General features: G+C 35.3%; 1 protein-coding gene across 1 annotated transcript in view; it reads left to right on the forward strand.

The window, feature by feature from the left end:
- The window catches only part of ASCC3 (activating signal cointegrator 1 complex subunit 3), a gene marked incomplete at its 5' end in the record, with an annotated part of 249,988 nt that overhangs the window by 185,124 nt on the left and 43,508 nt on the right, over window positions 1-21,356 (forward strand). Inside the window, 4 exons of the mRNA XM_084261793.1 lie at window positions 8,426-8,563; window positions 8,665-8,785; window positions 12,206-12,338; window positions 14,913-15,038. Coding sequence (XP_084117919.1) covers window positions 8,426-8,563; window positions 8,665-8,785; window positions 12,206-12,338; window positions 14,913-15,038 — 518 coding nt within the window. The remainder of the gene's footprint in view (window positions 1-8,425; window positions 8,564-8,664; window positions 8,786-12,205; window positions 12,339-14,912; window positions 15,039-21,356) is intronic.

Below are 21,356 nucleotides of genomic sequence, written 5' to 3' on the forward strand. Positions count from 1 at the left end.
TCTAGCTGGTATAACCTCTATTTAATGTTGAGTGAGCATAACAGAAACATTTCATAGCAAAGTAATTATTACATAACAGAATACTCCAGTATCTTCTGTCAGTTTATTGCAGCAATCTCACCTACAGTTAGGAAATGCAACACGCAGTTTGCACTAAATGACTTGGATTCATATGAACAGCTTCCTCATGTCCTGTGGGCCACTACTGTCCTGAAAAGAGCTGTAACTGAAGCTTCTTCACTTGCTGGAAAAGCAAGGAATCCTCAAATTTTATATATTTCAGAATATACCTCTGAAGGTTTTGAAAAAGGAGCCAACAAGGACAACCAGACATTGCATTTATTAGCTTAATAATATTTTCATATGATTTGTATTTGAATTAATAAGCAGGATGTTTGGAGCAAAAGATACCTGCCAAGTTATTCAGTTCTGTTTACGTAAATATAGAAGACTTAGGATTAAGTACTAAGTTGTTATATCTTACCACTATTATGGAGAACACTGTTGTGTTTGAAGTACCTACAATTTCAAGTGGACATTTCTGTAGGTAATTATGTGACCAGTTTGTAGTTTTGTGTTTTAAATGAGTGTGATTAGACTGAGTTTCATTTCACAATGGACAAATGCTACAGTAGTGCTGCATAGGTAGCGTAGGTACTTCTTAATTCTTCATTTATAATTACTTTTTTTTAATTTAAAAATTTTAACTTGAAGTTATATGAAGGTCAAACTTGGAACAAGTGAAATAGACAAATTTTTCTCCATATTGCTGTAGTGTTTTTAAGTATTAAAGGTAGAACTAGGGGATTCTTACTTTATAATAGGTATTCCCTACTTCATTGTAGGTATTCCCCTATCTTAAGCACTTGACCAAATATTTGAAGTGTTTCTCAATTCCATATGGGATAAAAATGGACCAGGTAGAAGTAAATTGTTGCTGCCTTTAAACAGTAATTTGTGTTGGCTGTCAGCTTTTCATATTTGATCTTTGCTAGCCAGTGTTCCTTTAGGGGAACTTACAGGCAAATTACTTTCTTTTCAAAATATGTGTAATTGTTAATTGTGAAGTATGTTGGGATATGAGAGATCTTTCATAAATTGGTTTATCCAAAATTTACAGGCTTTACAATGGACCTTGGCATTTTTCTTCATTCAGCCTTATTTGCATGATAGTAATTTTGGCTGACATAAGATTCCTTTGAGAACTCATTGCTTAGTTTAGATTAATGGTATAATTGGTTTTGCTGCATGATGGCTAAATGTTAGTCTATGTTTATGCAGACTTCCCAGTGGGTAGACTTAATAAGGTTTCTTAAAGTACTATTAACAATGTCACCCATAATAACGTCTGGAAGACTGATACTGAGGTGGACATAAGTCCTTAGTCATTAAAAGCAATTTTTCTGTGGTACCCTGCATGGCAGCTTTTCTGTGACTGTAACATAGAGATTCAGACCTTGTCAGAGAGGATTGGAGTGAGGGAGAGAGACCAGTACTGGATCTTTGGTACCTCTTTATCAGTTATGCCATCATCTTAGCTTCAATCGTCTTCCCTGTAGAGATTCCCCAGTAGTGGTATTGGCAAGCCAAGCTGTCATTTGCAGCATGTGAAGTTCTGTTCACGAAACTCCAGACTGCTGCTCTTCACAATACGCTGAGATATCAGGCAAATCCACCCCCATCACTGCCACCCATCTCAAAGTGTCAAATTCAGACTGTCTTGATCAGTTTATTTTTCAAATGACATGAACTTGTATGAAGCTTCTGGTGTACGTATTTGTATGTATAAGTGATGTATAGAAACAACCCTTCAACTGTTGTCACCAAAGTAGACAACAGCATAGCCTGGATCATGGAGGAATCATGCAAGATATTCTTTCCCTCAGAAGAGTTGGTAGCCTCACAGGTGCAATTGAATTGTAGTCAAGAAGGGATTTTGTTCTACATCCATATATTGAAAATACATATTATAGACAGGTCCATTCAGTTTTGGAGATGATTCTTTTAGGATGCTTTCCTTGAATTTCGTTGCTGTTGTACAGTATGTTGTACAGTGCTCATACCCATGATCCTACAGTATTCAGAAAGTCGAAAAGTATTCAGAAAGTTGGGACAGCAGTCATCCTTCATATGATGATGAAAATTGCTACTTCTAGTACTGATAAATTTTCCAGTCCTACTGGACCTGTTGTTGCACAACAATGGTTAGATCTGTTTAATAGATTGTATCAAAAAAAGTTTCAGGCTATGTGCATGCTTTTTATGAAGAAATGCTCACTCAAATACCTCCTGTCTAGTTTAGTCTGAGCAAGATGTTGAAATACCCTGCTTACTGAGATTTGTAGCTGATACTTCAAAGCTCATGCCTACATTTGCCAATTGCTATGCAAGGCACATGCAGAAGTTATTTAGGATTTAAGCAGCACTGCCACAGTTTGCCCGAAATAAAGTATGAGTGGGCAGTCTCTTGAAGAAGAATAGTTACCTGTTTTAGAGCCTCAGAGGTGCTTTGTCCATACACATTCAAAAATGAGCTCTCTATACCACTTAGAATTTTCTGTCCCAACTCAGAGTTTATTTTGCACTAAAGAGAGAAGAAGAAGCTGAAGCTGCCTTCCTTGCAATTTGCAGTAGTTGCAAGGACTCTTCTGGGGACATCACTCTGTAAAGATGGTCCTGGTCATGCGTATGAGGCACAGGTGCATCATGACAGAACTGTGAGTAGGCAGTGCCTGCCTCTCAAAGAGAAGACTGCCTCTGTAAATTGAGTAATTCTTTATTTCTTTTTACTTTTGAATGATGCCAATCAAAAAAAAAAACACCCCACCCTTATTCTTACCCTGCTTTTTTGAATAATCTTGAGATTATTTCTCAATATACACTTTCTAGCTAAAATTCTGATTTGGAGCTATGAGACTGGACTGCAGTGTTCAAGCTTGTGACCCATAACTTCTCTTGTTAAAAGGGAGCAGCAGCTCAGATTATCCATTTGGAAATAGACAGTGCCACCAGTTTGTGATGGTAAGCTGGGGTAAGATCAGTTATACTGTTCTATATTAGGATCTGACTAAAGAGGAACAAGTCCTTTCAGTAATTGCATCTGCATCTGTGGTGGCAGCAGATGTTGCAATCTTTCTACAACATAATTTATTAGAATCAAGTTTTCAGTTTATTTATTTTTTTCTAGTGTTTTTACTGCTTTTTGGTTTTAACTTAAAACAAAAGTACAAAGCAGTATTTACTGTTTATTGTTTGAAGTTGGGATACAGTCCTCATCACCAAACAAGCAGGCTGTTTTCTTATTTGGGTTTTGGTTGCTTTTAAGCAATTTTTTTTCCCTGGACAGATACTTGGATTATTTTATTTTTTTATATATTTACAGTTCTAGGACTGAGAAGAAATTTACCCGTGTGCAGAGTTTTAACTTTAACCACAGTCATTTTTGCATTCTGCTTTGTGCATCATTTTACCATCTGCATCTTGTTAAGATTGTTCTTTATGGAACCTCTAGAAATAACTAAAATCCTGTAACACAAACATACCTACTGTAACATTCAATAGCATCCATACCAGGCAATAGCCAGCTTCCACTGAATTCGAGGGCACTTGAATGAAGTGCATTCATTGACTCCAAAAATGAATCAGGCCCACACTGATTCTGCCATTTTAGTGATGCAAGTTTATAAATGTGTATGAGCTAATTATGGATTTGTATATGTGTTCATACACTAGGTGGAAATATGCGTAGACATATGTATAGAAGTGAATTAAATTTTACCATATAGTTCTGGTTTACACTGCTAAACAAGCAAAAAGAAAAAAAACCCCAAGAACTGTTGGAAAGACAAAAGATGACTTTTCCTGTTCTAACCTTTAAATCAAATAACCTATTATCTCCATGTTATTGTTCTGAGGTAATGCTGTGCTATAAAACAGGAATAGAAGAATCTGGTCTGTATCATGAATAGGTATATTGCTGTCTTTTCGATGAGATTTTTAGTGTTAAATGTATATGTTTTAATAATATACCTCAACTGTTCTAAATATATTGTAAAATATTTCTTGAGTAAGCTTATCTGAGGTGTTTTAAGCATCTTGTTTGTGTGGGAGAGTTCTGGAGCGTGGGGATGTCAACTCTTCATTAAAAATAATTTTATAAGATGAAATTTTTTTCTGCTTTTGAAGATCAGGAGGGTACCCAAGAATGATTTCTAAGTGTTTCACTCATTATAGAAGTTCAACTTCCTTCTACAAGATGTTGTTTTTATGGCACAAAAGAGTGTCATAAAAAATTAACATTTAGTTATAACAAGGAGATGTTTTTATTTCACTTAACATCTGTAGCAGATGTGAAATATGTAATTATTTTTGTAAAAGACTTCATAACTTTCACGATTCTTTTGTTTGGCACATCTTTCTTCTATTGGGCATTTTAGACAATTGATAAGCATTATTCAGTGGCATATGGTCTGAGTCTGACGTGCTTTGAAAAGAGTACAGAGTACTAATAATGAGGATTCTGTGAAAATGGGAAAACCAGCACAACAGATATGCTTTGAGAAAGTATGGGTTTTTAGCATCTTGAAACAATATATCACACTCAAAGGGACAGAATTGGGCTGCACAATCTGTTAGCTCATTCTTGTCCAATCTGGTCTCCTCCTTTCTTTTGGAGCCAGCATTGTCATCAACTTGCTGAATTATACTCTGACTGGAATGTATTTCAGGCACAGGGTAATGTATCTACTTAAATGGAATCCTATCTTTCTACAAAAGCTTTTTAAGTATAATAAATTTAAAATATAAAAAAGTTCTATTAGCTTAAAGTAAATGGTTCAACAGTTTACATATGTGCAGGAACAAAGAAAATGACTACTTACTAGTTTGAGAAAAATCTAGCTTGTTCAGAGATTAGAATATAAAACATAGAAGTAAACTTTATTTTTTATAATAAATATTTTGCAATGCTGCTAGAGTGCTAAATTGGTTTTCAAGGGTTTTTTATTAAAAGGTGGATTCCTAATCAACCTAATGTTAAGAAAGAAAAGGAGGTATTTTTGTTTGTTGATCAAAAAAAATCTGCGATGGATAGCAAAACCTTTTCCGCACGGGCCCAATCCTGCCTGGCTTTGAGTCCAGAGAAAAATCCTCCCCCCTTGCATTAAGTTCCCTGCATCAGTGTTGTCAGGTTTTTATGTCGGTACCATGTATATTTCCTTATAGTATTTTAATATACTTTTTCTGTTCTTGAGATTAAATGTATTTTCTTTAACCTTGTATGAGTTAACGGTACTGTTGTTTTCAGAAAAATAAATAGTAATGAAGTTATAACAATGCAGAAACATTAGATTTGTTTTTTAGTCACAATGCCGTGTCTGTTTCTGGATAATGAACCTATTAATTGTTCCATTATTTCTTAATAGAAAGTGATAATATTCTTACACCACACTGATATAGGGGAGTTGTATTTTTAAATAAATTGTCAGGAGAATTTTAAGCCTTGGATTGTGCCTATGGGTAAAATAGTTGTGTTTATTACATTGATTTATGTGAAAGTAAGAGGTCAGCTAAAAATGACTAGGATTCCCTGCTGCTAAAATGACAGGATAGTAGTACATGCGCCAGCTCTCCTGCTAAGGGTTCTTCAGTTTTCCTGTGGTAAATTACACTGCTTTGCAGGTATGACTAACAGCACCACAGGCCACCGCTGTAATACAAGTCAGAGGGAGAAAAAAAAAATAACCACCGCTGACTGTAAAAGCAAGAGGAACATCTTTGAATAAATTCCCAGCAGTGTGAATTTAGGATGTTTTATGCTGGTGACTACACGGCAAAAGGGTTTAGCTCAGGTTCTGGACTGAAAATAACTGACACCGTAAAAAAAACTGCATGTACTGAAGGAGCAGTCTAATCACTATAGACTAATCCAAATCAGCTAATTTGATCCCTATACTCTTCTAGAGGAAAAGAGAGTTTAGATTCATTATTTTTTCCAATACCAAATTCTGCTCGTGTGAACAATGAAATAAATGTCATTGGAACTGGCTTGTTCCTGTACATTAAACATGTAACTATCATAAGGTAGTGATTCTTGATGGGGGAAAAAAATTAATTCAGCAATATAATAGCGCTTTTTTTTTCATTTTTTAATGCAGATATTAAGAAAACTGTAAATTCATTATTTATTTTTCTGATACAGACAAATACCTACTTTTTCATCTTAATTCCCTCACAAATGTATAGATAAAACTATTATTTCTCAAAGTGTCTATCTAAGCATAAGAAGCCTGTGCAGTGCTAGTTCCACTTCATAAATCCATATCATAGGAAGCATTAATGGGTTCAGAAATTTATTTAGTAATGTGTGTTGGTGGTCATAATTATTGCAAAAACAGTATACAGATTCTCATTTTATCGAGCTATTTTTTTGTCTTTAAGACTGGTCATAATTCATGTTGTCCACACTGCAGTCACATGTCTACATGTTGACTAGAGAAATCAAAGGTTTGCTGATCGTATCTAGATAGATAAACTTTATCCTTTAACATATCCTCCTTTCATTCAGTTCTTTAGTCCTTTCTACTTATCTACCCCTCTTCTTGTTTCCCTTTCCTAAATAGACTTATCCCCTCTTCACTTCTCAAATCACTGGGTTTTTCTTCCTGCTTCATTTCCTTTCAGTGTTTTATAGTCCTTTTCACTCTTTTCTTCCGTAAGCATCCTTTTATACATGCCAACTCAGTTTATACAACAAATCTGACGTTTCTTATGATATAGGAAACTCTCAGGACCATCCAGGCAATCATTTTATGAGGGAAAACAAAGTTTAGGAGCTTCCATTGACAAATTAAATTGATTGGACCAAGTCAAAACTTGAATTTTTTTAATTGTGTTCCCTGTTACTTCCATCACTTCTGTTTCTGTTAGTCAATACTAATTCAACAAATAGATGTTTTATAATGCTTTGTAATTTGTACTTCCTGACAAAACCAATTGGTTTACAAAAATCTATATTGTTTGGGGCTTGGGATTTGTTTTGTGGTGGGTTTTGTTTTGTGGGGTTTTTTTACATCATGAATATGTAATGGCTTTTTTATACTTTTTAAGGATTTTTTTTTTAATAGTAGTGACTTATAGTACTTGGGTTTAGATATGTGAATAGTTCTGTTAACATTAAGGCCTGAGAATTGTAGAACCAAGGAAATATTTAGAGAAGGGTCTAGTTCTGAACATAAGCGCACCACCTCAGAGTCCTGAGTGGAAATGAAGATATCACCACAGCATTGTATCAGTACTTTGAGATAGTCAGTCCAAACTCTTCACTTACCCTGAGTAATTTGTTCTGCACTACTATTTTTTCTTTAGCCTTGGCTATACATCCTAGGTTAACTGTGAATGATGCTGCCCATAAATATGCAATATCGTCGTGCCACTGCTGGTGGCACCAGGAAACCACTAATAAAAGACGAGTTTTGAAAGTTCCTGGCTATAATTTTATTAAAATCACAACAAAAAATAATAAATGGCCTTAGAAATAAAAGAACAAAAGGAATATTGAGGGGTAAAATCACTAAACAGGACAGAAGTTATAAAGCTCCTCTTTGTTATTAATGAGGGGCTTTTCACAGAGGTTGTCTGCAGAAATAAATTAGATTATTATAGAAGGTGCCACTTAAAAACAGAAGTAACAACTATAGTTAAAATGATAGTAGTTAAAATGATTCCAATTAGTCATTGACATGAGATTTGGGGAAAAAAAATAGTAATAATAATAAACAACCGCTTTTTGTCTAAAAATCTCTAAAAGTTTTTGATGAAGATATCTGTTGTATGTTGGGTTTCACTACAGGGTTTGAGTATATAAATTAAAAAATTCATACTTAATACATTTTTTCAAATTAATTTGCATTTAGACGTGTGAATAGGATACTTTTTTATTAATAATAATTGCAAAATTATCAGATGGAAGAACTGTGTCTGTCGTTTCATAGGCATTAGAAAACACCAAACTTATTTTTCATGACTCTTATTATGTTACTGATTGCAGGGATTTGCTGTGTTTTTATACCAGTTCTAACCCCTTTGATACCAGGGATTGCATTAAACAAACACAGAGCAGGATGATCCGCATTTGCCAGACCTGTCAAAATATTTTCAGCATTTTCATTTCCTTATCTGCACTTATGCTTAGTGTGTCAATAAAGTCCTGTGCATTTTGTATTCCCCCCCCATTGTTAATATAGCATTTGATTATTTTTTTAGACTGAAACCAGGCTTTTCAGAGACTAAAGACCATGTTTTCCTGTTTGTATAAACAGTGTTAAGCAAATTATCCACGTTATGAAAAAAAGATAGTATCAACCCTAAAAGCTTAAAATTTCTGAGTAATCTGTTTTAAAACATGCAATTATTCTTTCTGTTACAGATGAATGATATTATAGTGACAGTTAGAGATTCGAATCTGAAGCTGACACTTGCTTTTGGAATAGGAATGCACCATGCAGGTCTGCATGAGAGAGACAGGAAAACTGTGGAAGAATTGTTTGTGAACTGCAAAATCCAGGTACATTTGTTCTTTGTGTCCTGCCATAATGAGTTTTACATGGAATTTTAAAAGTTGGCTTTTTGTTACATATACCTCATTAATCTTTCCTTCTGTTTTAGGTTCTTATTGCCACAAGCACATTAGCTTGGGGTGTGAATTTTCCAGCTCATTTAGTAATTGTTAAAGGAACAGAATACTACGATGGAAAAACAAGACGTTATGTGGATTATCCCATTACAGGTACTCACCTAAGTTATGGAAATGATCTTAGGCTGTCATGTATTTCAACCTATGAAAATTATCTGTATTATTTAATAACTGATCACTGAAATTACTTAATTTGATTAGAGTCCAGGAGTGCCGGGGAAACGGTTTCTTATTTACTATAAGTTGTAAGAGAACTCTCAAAATTTTATGTAGCAATGAAAATATTTGTTTTGCAAATCTTTTTTCATGCTAAACTCCTTTAATGTGTATCATCCAAAATAAACATTAAACAATTATAGGGACACTATAAAGTCATATTTAGCTACATAGTTAATTGTATAAAAGGAGGTTTACATGCATGCAATTTTTTTTTCCATTTTTAAAATCTTTTTTAAATAGAAACAGATCTTTAGCATTAAACTTAGCCATCATTTGAAATGCAGCAGTTGAAGCACACATGTATAAGAATGTATAATTTATACATAGTCACTTGGACTATAAACAAAAATTCTTAACTAGTCTAGTATCTTCAGTGATGTAAGTGATACTTCAAGTAAGTGATGCTTCAAAAATAAACAGCTAGATAATTTGGATTTCTGGTTTGATACAGACATTTATTGCTTTCTGCCTTCAGTAAACTCCACTTTTCATAAACTGTTCTGCAGTTTTTTCAACAAGCTTAAGAAAGTGAACCATGTAAGAACTCCTTTCAGAGTTCAGACAGGGAGAATATTTATCTGGATGGCACTAAGCTTGAAGAATGAGGACAAGCTAAATTTATTCCAGGTTTCCTGTTCTGTTTTCCCTTTCTCTTCTCACAAGAGAAAGTTTATTATTAAATAATCCTATGCTATGTCAGAGATGCATATACCTAAGGACAATGTAAATGTTATTTGTAACATGAATAGAGAGCTTGCGTCTTTTTAACCACACGCTGCTTTTTTAGTAAGAGAAGCTTACTAATGAAAAAAGCTCAATCTGAAAATACTACATGGGTTACTACTCCAAGTAACCCGTCATAGAGCTTAATTTAGTGGTTAGTGCTCTGCAGGAAACTTGGGATCAATTTCCAGACCAACTCTTTTTCAAAGATCTGGTATGACCTGGGAGCTTAGCCATGCACACTTGCGTTTTGTGACAGGCTTTGGCTGCTGTAACTTCGTACGAACAGTCTCTGCAGAGAAGTGGTATCTCGCTCATCCCGACTGGAAGAATAGGGACAACTGACTTTATTACTAAATGGGAAATAGTTATGACAAAAGAAATCAACTAAAGTTTAAAATTTTACAGTATATCTGTGGGACTGACAGAGATGAGTAGTAGGGAAAATAAATTCATAAGATACCGGGAACTCAGTAAGCATCGAGAACTTACTATGCTGTTTTAGAAATCTGTTATAAAAGTTCTCACAGAGGCTTTGGGGAATGCTGATACTTTCACTCTCAATTGCCCTTGTGAATTCAGGTGACTTGGACATCAGGAGTTGTTCAGTTCTTGAATTTTTAATAAGTCTTTGGGGAGGGGGTGGATGGAATACCACCATCTGTGATGGAAGAGTTCAGATTTTGTTGTCTGCGCTGCAATAGAAAATGCAGATTCCTAACTTTATGAAGAAACATGTGGTGTGGTTTGCTTAGAGCATTTTTATTTTTAACTTTCTAGAGAATATTTATGCATCTGGAAGTTCTGTGGATAGGTAATACAGCTTTGCAGCAGCAATAAAAAGAAAATGTAATGAGTTTCTTTCTGAAATACTTCCAAAATTTCACAATGCTGTCTTTAATGCTGCGCTCAAGTAATGCCTTCACTGTTCTGTCATGGTATAACTTGGTTTCTTCCTGCTGAAGTTACCTTACTGTATCAGGGATTCATTTGGCTCCAAGGAAGCAGCTGAGGGCAGAATGAATCATTCTGGACTGTTCAGTAATTTCAAAATAAATAAAAATGCTTCCTTGAGTAAAGCTGGAGGCTTGGGGGAGGGCCTTTTCTCATTTACCAGCCATTTAGTCAGACAGTTGGATCATAGTTAACGTTTCAGGAGTTTAGTCCAGCAATAAAAGCAGCCAAGCAACATATAGTCAGTTAAAAAAAAATAGGGATATTGGCAACATTTCCTAACACTTTTTGGTAACTCCATCTCCTATATGGTATTATGCACAATTTAACGGTGCATGAGAATAGCAAGAAGCTGTTTCATCACTCTCCTGTGCACAGACCTGTTCAGAAATATAATTTTCAAAATAGTTTCATTTTACATTTTCGTATCATTCCTAAATTGATAAAAGGAATAAAATTATTAAAAAGCTTTGTTGCCTACTTAACTCATGGGTGCACAAGTGAAAATCTGTTACTAAAAAGCTGTTTATTGCCATCGGTCTGTTTCTCCTAGCATTGTCCATTGCTGTATCCCATTCTACACCCTCTGGATTTTCCTTTCTCAACTCACCACTGGCCCAAAAGCTTATTGATTCTGAAGCCAAAGAAACTGCTTTTTCAAAATGCCAGGTGGTGCAAGCCACATGTTATGCAAGTATTACAGAGAATACACAAAACAAAAAATTTTAAAATAAAGATGTAAAACTTACAAATTGCTCTCCATTGTTTCTTCAAAGTTAAATAGCAGTTGGTGGCACCAAAAAGGAATCTGCTTTGTTGAGCAAGACACAAATCGACCTATGCAGATGCACTGCTGAGGTTATGAGAAGGCACAAGCGAGTAGGTGATGAGCGTACTAGACTTGGTGGCCAGGTAGCAAGTTGAGCGTGTTTTATATAAACTAGTATTTTCAGTGTTCATAGAAATCATTAACTAGCATTTGCAATAAGGTTGTGTAGACAGAGTAGTAGGGGTAAGCTTTAACTGTACCTGTTCTTAAATTTCTACATGGTGGTCTGATATAGGGACAACATATGATGCAAAACTGTCTCTACTGCGGCGCTAATAACCTGTCCTGAATTTTGAGTGGTAAAGATCATAGCTGTCAGTAATTAGAATCTGGATTTACCCTTTTTCCTCTAAAATATTCCAAACCTAAGAAGTCACATATATGAGAAAAGTTTATACAAAGAATTTTTATTATTGTGAATCAAATGCTCGAAAACTGGGAATTAACAGACAGTTGCCATTTTAGGATTCATGAGTTCTCCTGCTCATCATCTTTAATTGTGTGTGATCAAACAAGGGGTGGATGTGTACTGGAAGGAGAGAAGAAGAAATATATATTGGATGTAAGTTTGCATCCTATTGCAGTGGGTGGTCTTCAGGAATACAGGAAGACAGTCTCTGCCAGAAAGAAGTTCATTGTAAATTTGTCTGAGATAGATAAAAAATTTAGATGTGTCAAAACCTATAGGGCATGTGAGGCCAAAGAAATCCCAAAATCCTGTATTGCACATTTATAAATACATTTATTTATACATTTAAATTAATATTTTCTTAATATGTTATTTGCAGATGTACTTCAGATGATGGGACGTGCTGGCAGGCCACAGTTTGATGACCAAGGAAAAGCTGTAATTCTAGTTCATGATATTAAGAAAGACTTCTACAAAAAATTCCTTTATGAGCCTTTTCCAGTGGAATCAAGGTAAAGATAAAGCAATCAGAAAAGCTGTTCAATAAGGGGTTGCAAAAAGTGAGATAAAATTACTGTGCCAAATATCTCCTAAATATTGGGGGAAATAATTAAAAAAAAAGAAATCCTTTCTTCCATGAGTTTCAAAGCACTGTCGAGCTCTTTAGTCCATTCACAGATAATACTACAAATGCTTCTTTGTTTCTGAGCATTGTGTCAGACATTTCAATGAGACCACAAACTGTTCTTCAAGACCAGAGTGTAGGACAACAATACATACATGATCCTCAGAACCCTCTCTGAAATTATGTGACAGATTCTTAATAGGCAAGAAAATATGTGAGTTTCTAGCACTTTTTACTCAGAATATTTGTGTCATTATAGATATCCTATTCTTCAAAATCTCACAAGTTCGAAAAGAAATCAGCATGGTGATGTATTGCTAATACATTTTCAGCAGATCTTTCTCTTCAACATTGTGATATTTTTTATCAGAAATGTAGAAACACCACCTTTTGTACCTTCTCTGAACCTTAGTTGATAGTTTGCTGTCCATGCAACATAGCACATGCCTTGGTTTTAATATTTACTATTACTTAGTCGTTCAACAAGAAACAGCACCAGTTACATCAGTCTCCTATAGATTCATGTTTCGTGGAGGAATTCTCAGGCATCTAATAGAGCATCAGCATTAGCGAAAGCTGTTCTCAGTTTTGTTCTATAGAAACTTCATCCCTCAACATAAGCATTAATGGGACCTCTGTCTGGTCAGGAAATTTGTAGGAGGTTGAGGGTGCTATACACCTGTGAAACATAGTTGAAATGGTCTTGTGTATTTGAAGGTTAGTTTCTGTGGTGCACAGACAGACATAAAGTTTTTACAAACAAAGAATGTGGAGACATGCACTTCGTTTCCTTATGAAACCACACTTTTTTAACATATAATTGCACTTAGCACAAAAGGCTAGGAGCTGAACTTCTTCGAAGTGATCACTAATAAGTCAAAAGAGCAGTGTGATTAAAATGCTGGTGATACATCCAGACTGTATGGCACTAGCATAAACTAGGAAATCTCTCTATTCATTGGTAAGTGATGGTTCTAAATAAAGAAATCATATCTTCAGTATTCAATATAACACTTCATTCCTCTTTGGGGTGCTGTCAATATTCTATGTTTCTAGTAGCTCATTTTATGCATGTGTGTGTGTGTGCATATATATGTATACAAATATTACAAAGTATATATATACACTTTGTAATTTGATGTGTTCCATCTTTTGCTATGAACAAAGAATATTTGATACATTTTCAGATGAAGATTCACATACTAATAGCAGTCTCGTTAAGTTCTATGTAGGTTCTGATCAGATTGATTTAGTTGTCCTGGTCCCTGTTATGATAAAGTATTTGAAGTAAGAGGCTTCATATCTTGAAAGAGAAACTGCTTAGGAGTTTTTTGGAGGGTTTTTTGTTTAGAATGCTTTCCCAGCTGTTCTACCAAAGATCAGATTTATCAGCTTTTTGTAATAATTCCAATTTGTAAAATAAAACTTCATATTTTTTTAATTAAAGTTTTTTCTAGAAGCTATTGTCTGTGTATTAGTTGTAAGAGTTGAGTACACAACTCATGTGACAGGCCTTGTGCTCTCATAGGACATGGGTCTGACATATAGCACACTAGAAGTAAAAGAGAAAGCACTCTTTATTATGGAATAGGTGTTGAATCATTTGTCCAGTTTGTCAGACAGTCTAGATAGAACATCTACAGTTCTTACCTTCAGAAGCATGGAATCAGTGGTATAGAGCAGTAAAAGAGCTGCCTGTACCAAATTATTCTTCACTTCTAGCAATAAGGACAGAAAGAAGGGAAAGAAAAACTATTATAATAGAAGAAAAATTAAGTTGATCCTTAAGGATATTTGCCATTCCCTGATAGAACACTAGCCAAGCATGAGCTCATTAGATATTCTAATGGGAGTCTTTTTTCCATTTATGACACTAAATAGTATTTTACTTAACAAAAATAATTTTAAACTGCTTTTGTTCTGTGTTTCTGAGTTTAGATCTTTCTGGGAGAAAGGGGTAAAAGTAACTGCCCTTTTCTTTCTTTTTTTTAACACGGCTTGAAGATGAGGCAAAATCTGGGGGAAGCAGTTTTGATGTAATTTTAATAGCCCTCAAGTATTTGTTAAGTATTAGCTAAGCTATTGCCACTGTTTAATTTCCTGTTTGTCTTTCCATATGATTCTCTATTGGATTAAACCAACATGATCATATGGTCAACACACAGTATTCAAAAGTTACCACTGTGTAGCTCCATCTGAATACATTCCCTGAATGACTTAAACTTGTGCATTCTTGGTCCAATCAAAAAATAATTTGAGCTTCATACCACTACCATGTAAAGAAAATTACTAACCTTGCAATTACATCCCCCTTCTTCCCCTCTTCTCTTTTAGCGCAAGATAAATAGATAATGTTTTCAGGCTAAAAGTAATAAACCTTTTAATGCAGAACTCTACAAAATATATTGCCCATCTCTGTGATTGTAAAGTCAGCTAAGTCCTCTTGTTTTCTCTTCTTCAGCTTGTTAGAAGTGCTGGCTGACCATTTAAACGCTGAAATTGCTGCTGGAACTATTACTTCTAAGCAGGACGCGATGGATTATATCACTTGGACTTATTTCTTCCGTCGACTTATAATGAACCCAACGTGAGTATAAAATACAAATGCAATTTAATCTAAAGGTAACTTGAGGGTAGAGTTGATCCAAAGGTGATCCCGCTGCTGTTGGAGCGTAGAATACTTAGCAGTCTCCCGTGTCAGAACATTACTGGCCCACACATGGAATAAAACTTGTGTGCACATTTTTTTAATACTATTTTTCTCTAAATATAAATGCATTTCTTGGCAGATAACTTTACAATTTAGTGACAACTATAAAATAGCCTTATTGAGAGGGCTATACCAGTATCCCTAAAATAAAACTCCAGATTATCACATTCCTTTAGGTATTGTATTTATAATGTGTTACTTTTTTTTTAGCTACCACATTGATATGTTCTGCCCAGTTTTCTATGGAAAATCTATTAAGACCTGGATTTTCCTAATAAATCAGAGAATAGCTATCAGCTGTTTCTCTGTGATAAAGTTTACTTTCATTAGGGTATCCTGGTGAAACCATGTGTGCAATATTTTCAGTGATTGTTATCATCCTGCCTAGCTCCAGCTGGTAAGCAGATCGTCCAGAGCCGTTCCAGCAATGTAGCCTGCCTTTGCCACAACATTGTTTTGGGTAAATGGTATGTTGCCTGTCACATGATCATTCACCCACCAAAATAACCTGGCAAATAAAGAATTAGTCATCTATAGCACTAAATATTGCTTGACATATTCCAGAGCATTGTATTTCTGAAATCATGTTAACGTCCACAAGATTTGCCTGAATTTTCAGCTGGGTTCTTTATGGGCAACTGCAGGTGATAAAGTAATTTCCTTTATTTTTTTTTTAATCTTCATTACTTTTGAATTCTGCATCTAGTCCTATGCTGAGGGACTCCCACAAAATAGAATTTTCATCTGATCTTCTTGGGAAGTAAAAAAAATGCAAGGTGTTAGAACTGAAAAATAAACATATTCAATTCTCTCACTTCATAACTAACAAAATGAATACATTTATGTGGAAAGTATTTCCCCCCTGAGAATGACAAACAGCTAAACTCTGGCTTTGTCTGGATTGGATGTGGGTACATCTGTGCTAGGTTGTATGACTTTGGAATTTACACATGATCTGTACTACAGCTAATGCTAAAAACTGCGACTTGCAGACAGTATTCTTTTTTAGTTTAAAGAGTAAGTAACATTATTTAAAAATGTCTTGCTCTTAAACTGCTGTGTCAAAGTTATTTTGTTGACTTGTTTTTGAGAAGCTTTGATCATATTGTATCTGCAGTAGATAGATTTTTAAGACCAAAGATATAGCCCAAAGTGTAGAATATAGAAATGCAGTTGTTTTATTTGATAGGCAAATTCCCAATATAAAAGAAGGTTCCCACTGAAGTATAAGATTGGTGAGTCTAGTGATGGAACTGGTTTTTTACCAGCAGTTTCTTTAACATGCAGTGTCATGGAAAGCTAAATTTGAAGTTAACTAAACATCAACTTTTAAGCAACATTCTGCTATTCTGAGAGGACTGTGGGAAGAAAGTTAGAAAAAAGAAAAAAAATCCCAGCTCCATATATTTCATAGTGAGCTGAAGAGCCTTTGTAGTGAGAAACAAGATGAACACATCTTGACTAGTCCTGTCCATAATGGCAGGATAGGAATGCATATTGAAGTTTCTAATGAAATTGGATTCTCCATTGGAATGCCACACATGCAGGTTGGAAGAGTTCACAAGTTGTGCTGCTTTACCCCCGTCTCATCCACACAGAGATACTCAGCATTCCTTCTGTAGTCCGTCATGCAGGGAGAAAAATGAGGGACATTACTGACTGTCTCAGAGGTCACTTCCAGATACCAAGTGCAAATGTAACGGACGTGCACACTTTCCATTCTTTGACATGATAATAAATTCTGTTCGGTTTCATCCAGAGTTACTAAACGAGCTCATTAGTAGAGCTCCTGGACCTACTAGTGCCTGTGGCATTTTCAGACTGCCTCCAAGACAAGCAGTTCCAGCGTGGTCAGTGTTTGAACAGGACACATCGAAGGAAAACCAAGGAGTTTTAGGAAAAGAAGTCAGTGATAGTTGAGATAACTTTGAAATAAACTGCAACACAGTAATGGAGTTTGCTGTGCCATTAGATGGGCATATGAAATGATAGATACTGCCAAACAAGAACTATCTGTGGCCCTTACTCATCCAGAGGTCTTTGGGTTTATATTTTTTTTCATGGCAGTAGGAGCACAATGGCTGAATTTCAGATCGCGTAGTTACACAATGCAGGCTCAGTGTCGCTCAGTACAGTGTTCTTTATCATGTCCTGCCACGAAGCAATTTTGTTGACTTTCTCTCCACTGTGAAACAAGAACTATTTTCCAGCCAGCAGGTGATTGCACCTGAGTGGTGAATGAGTAATTCTCGTCTGCATGATTGATAAATTGCCTTGGGATTCATTGGCGCAAAATTCATTGCATGTGATGCTGTAAATCCCAAAAATAATGGGCTTAGATAATATGCAGAAGATTTATATTCTCATTTATTGCCAGTTTTAGCTATTTGTATACTAAAGCTGCATAAACAAATCTAGGATCATTCTGTTACAATCTAGTATGATAAAATGCCTTACTGAATGCCTGCTATTTGTACTATTTAAGTAATGTTAATCGACCACTGTTGTGAGATAGACATCAAAGTATTCTTTGCTTTAAGTATCAAGGTTTCTTCTAGACATGCAGTCATTACAAAAGTTTTTCTGGCACGCTTGATATAATTGGTAGACTTGTAATAATGACTTTTTAATGGTGGTGTTGAAAACCTTTATATGTTACAATACTTCTTTTCAAGCCATTTTAATTTTCTTGTTTGATGAACCCTTTTATCTTAAAATATACATATAACTGTCTAGTGAAGAGGAGTAGTTGAGCTGTTCGTTTTGGGGAGTGGAATAGCTGAGTGCTAGTTTTGATCAGAGGCGCACTGACTTTGCCATGTGTGTGTAGTTTGAGACATGATGTGCAAAGTGTGTCAGTCTCAATATCCAGAGTTTCTTCATGGTTCTTCCCCTTTCCCAAAGCAATTATTCCTAAATATTAAAGAGTTTGAATTTGCATGTTAAGTCAAAGTTTCCGTCCTACTTCAGTCAAGTACTGCATTTTCTCCTTTCCATGTACAACTTCAGTTGGTATGTCCTTCGCATAGTCAAGATCATAAAAGACAGATCAGCAAAGTGCCCTGTTCTTTGAAGGGGGCTATTTTGAGAGGCTCGCCTATCTCCTTTCCTTGGCTGAAGTTCCTTGACTATTTCATTCTTTTACCCTTATAAAAGATTATAATCTGCAACTTTCTACAAAAGAGAAATGTCTATGGGAAACATTTTCTGTAAATCAGGTTATGATACTTTCCAGATACATGGGCAGTAAAAGAGAAATAGAAATTTACAACATATGTAAAGTTAAGCAGAATCAGCTTTCATATGGAAAGTTAATTTTTAGATATTCTGAGAGTACAGATCACATCTCTGTTAAATTGTATGGGTTTTTTTTAATATATTTATAAATATATATGAGAGTGTGTGTGTATATACATGCACACTTACAAAATCAGTTTTCTGTGAAAATTCCTTGTGAAGACCTGTTATATTAATTAATTTTGAGATTTATTATTGAGGGTTGTTTGGGTCTTTTTCACTTTATGTCAGTTTTACGAAGATTTCTGGAGTGAAACAACAATGTAGCATAAATAGTAATTCAATTAGCTCAGACTGATGTTCCTATCATCATACACTTACATTTTATTTTAAATTGCCTTTTCTCGGTATGTTTAGCTGAGCATGTCTAATAATATGTGAATAAAAGTTACGATTATATACTGTTCCAATATAGTTTCTGGTATCGCATTGACAGCTAGTACCAGACAGGATATAATATGTATTTCAGTGACAAAACCATAGTTAATCAGAATTTTAGGGCTAATTTAGAACTATATTGAAGGGGGGATTACTGAAGAAAGATAAAATAATTAAGATTAGGAGATAAAATGGAAAAGTTTGGCACTAAGAACAGCAGCTACAAAGGTGCAGGTATATGACACTGCAGTAATTACCAATATCCATATTTTGAGTGCAAAAACAGGTTTCTCAGGGTGGATATTTTCTTTTACACTGACATTTAGATCTGCGTGTAAGTATACATACTTCATAAACAGCAGCTATAGGCATTAGGAATTTCATAACAAGAGCTTGTTCTTTTAAATTGTTAGGGTCTCAGTGATGTGAAAAGTACAGGCATGCAGCTCATGGTCGGCTTTTACCAAACTATTCGCACAAGTAAAGTTTTTCTGATTCTGCCGCTGCGTATTTGAGCTGCCTCCTGTTCCCCAGTCTGCTGCAGTCTTAGGTGAGGATGCAAAGCTGGAGACTCTGCACATCCCCACTCAGAAAGCAAATTCACGTAACTGTCTCCCTACTCTTGGATATGATTTCCCTGTACAAATGAATATATGATGGGAAAAAGAAATGCTCAATCAATATGCAAGAAAATTTGCATGTGCTTGTTACCTTCGATTTTTAGGAGGTAAACTTTCTGTCTATTTTAATTAGAAGTACTGATGTGGAGGCAAATACCTGGCTGATATAAGAGAAACTGGACTCTCTTTTTTTGATCTTCTTAAATAACCACAATGTACAATATACTACATAAAGATAGCAATATACCTCTTTGTCATGCCTGACAAAAGTAAATACGTGAATGCAAGAAAATATGATGCAAGTAAAATAAAAATAGAGATTACTGCCTGCAGCATTTGTGCACGCTGTCATGCCTTTCAGCAAGCATCACAGACTCCAGAGTTGGTCAGTGATGCCTTAACAGATGTGAGTTAGGTATGTTGGTTCATAGCTCTCTGTCTGTGTAGGTCCATCAATTAAGCCATATACTGAGTACCATTTCCATGGTACCATTTGAAGACGGTAGCTGCTGAAGGCCACAAACTGATGAAAATAAGCACAGTTGATGACCGCAGTGAAACGATTTACAAAAATGACTCTCTGTGCTTCCTCCTTGCTTGTTCATAACAAAATTCCACTTTCAGGACTGTAAACTCTCAGGAAGTGTGCTTTCTGGCGATCACATGAATGCAGTAGATTTGTCCTTTTTTGGGCATTTGTTTTAAAAGACTAGCAAGTTTTTTCTAATACTTTGGGCTGATTCCACCACCGCTTCTCATTATGTGTGTCACTATTACTACCGTATAATCTGAACATAAAAAACATGGTGCTGTAACGAATGACTTCACAGCATTGACAGTTATAGCAGGACCATTTCAAGGCTGATGAAAAATTTCCCAGAGAGATCTCAGGTCAGGTTTACATAAGCTAAACAGGAAATGATTGCCACCATTCACATTAAATCCTAAATGTTTTGTGTAACTTCATCTACATTTTATGTTCCTGCACGTCTCTCTGTCTTTCTCAGCTGATGAAATTCCACACTTCCTTAGATTAGAGGAATAAGTTCATGTTTCATGGCTTGTTGTTCTTACTAAGCCCTACAAGGTTTGGGATTTAAAATATATTATTTAAAAGACAATAGAAAGTTCCTTCAGTTTTTGATTGTTTAAATTTTACATACTTTGTAAATTTTTATGATACCTAGTGGTTTGTTACTGCTTTTTCCCAATGGACTACTAATGGAAGTTAGCCTGTCTAGCCCATGTGCTAGATGCTGTTAGGATAAAACTGCCTTTGACTTTCACACCTCTCAGGGGACGAGTAATTGTTGTGTTCAAACAGCCTGTAATTGTGATCCCGCTGGCTTTCTCAGTACGCTTCTGGCTATTAGAATCATTAAACAACTCAGCACCTGTTAACAGCATTGTAAATATTCAACCCTGCTTGTGTGCAGGTTGAGTCCAATATAGGAGAAGGCTTACAGAGCCCAGCCTCATAAATTAGAGCTTCTGACAAGTCAATTATTGTGAAACTGGGCTTCACTGTGAAATAAATGAAATGGTGTGCTGATAAAAAGGTAGGCTGTCTGTTTATAGCAAAGGGAAAATAATGACTAGATGATTCAATGCAGTGAGCATGAAACTGCATTGTTTTTATTCTTTATCTGTAATTAAATAGTTGGGTAATATAGCTTCATAGAGGAACTCACATACGGTGCAGTTTTTATACTTGGAGCATACCAACATGCAAAATTCAACTTGCATTTATGGCTGTGCGCTCAAAATACTGTCTAATGTTATGATACCTCTGTAAATTTCACTAATGATTTTAACATAGTCTTTCTAGATGAATGGCTTTGCTTTTTATTAGGGGAAAATGTGCTGAGTGACCAAGAAGCCCCTGTGGGTGTGCTCAAAA

Source organism: Gallinula chloropus, assembly GCF_964237585.1.
Source record: "Gallinula chloropus genome assembly, chromosome: 3".
NCBI lineage: Eukaryota > Metazoa > Chordata > Aves > Gruiformes > Rallidae > Gallinula > Gallinula chloropus.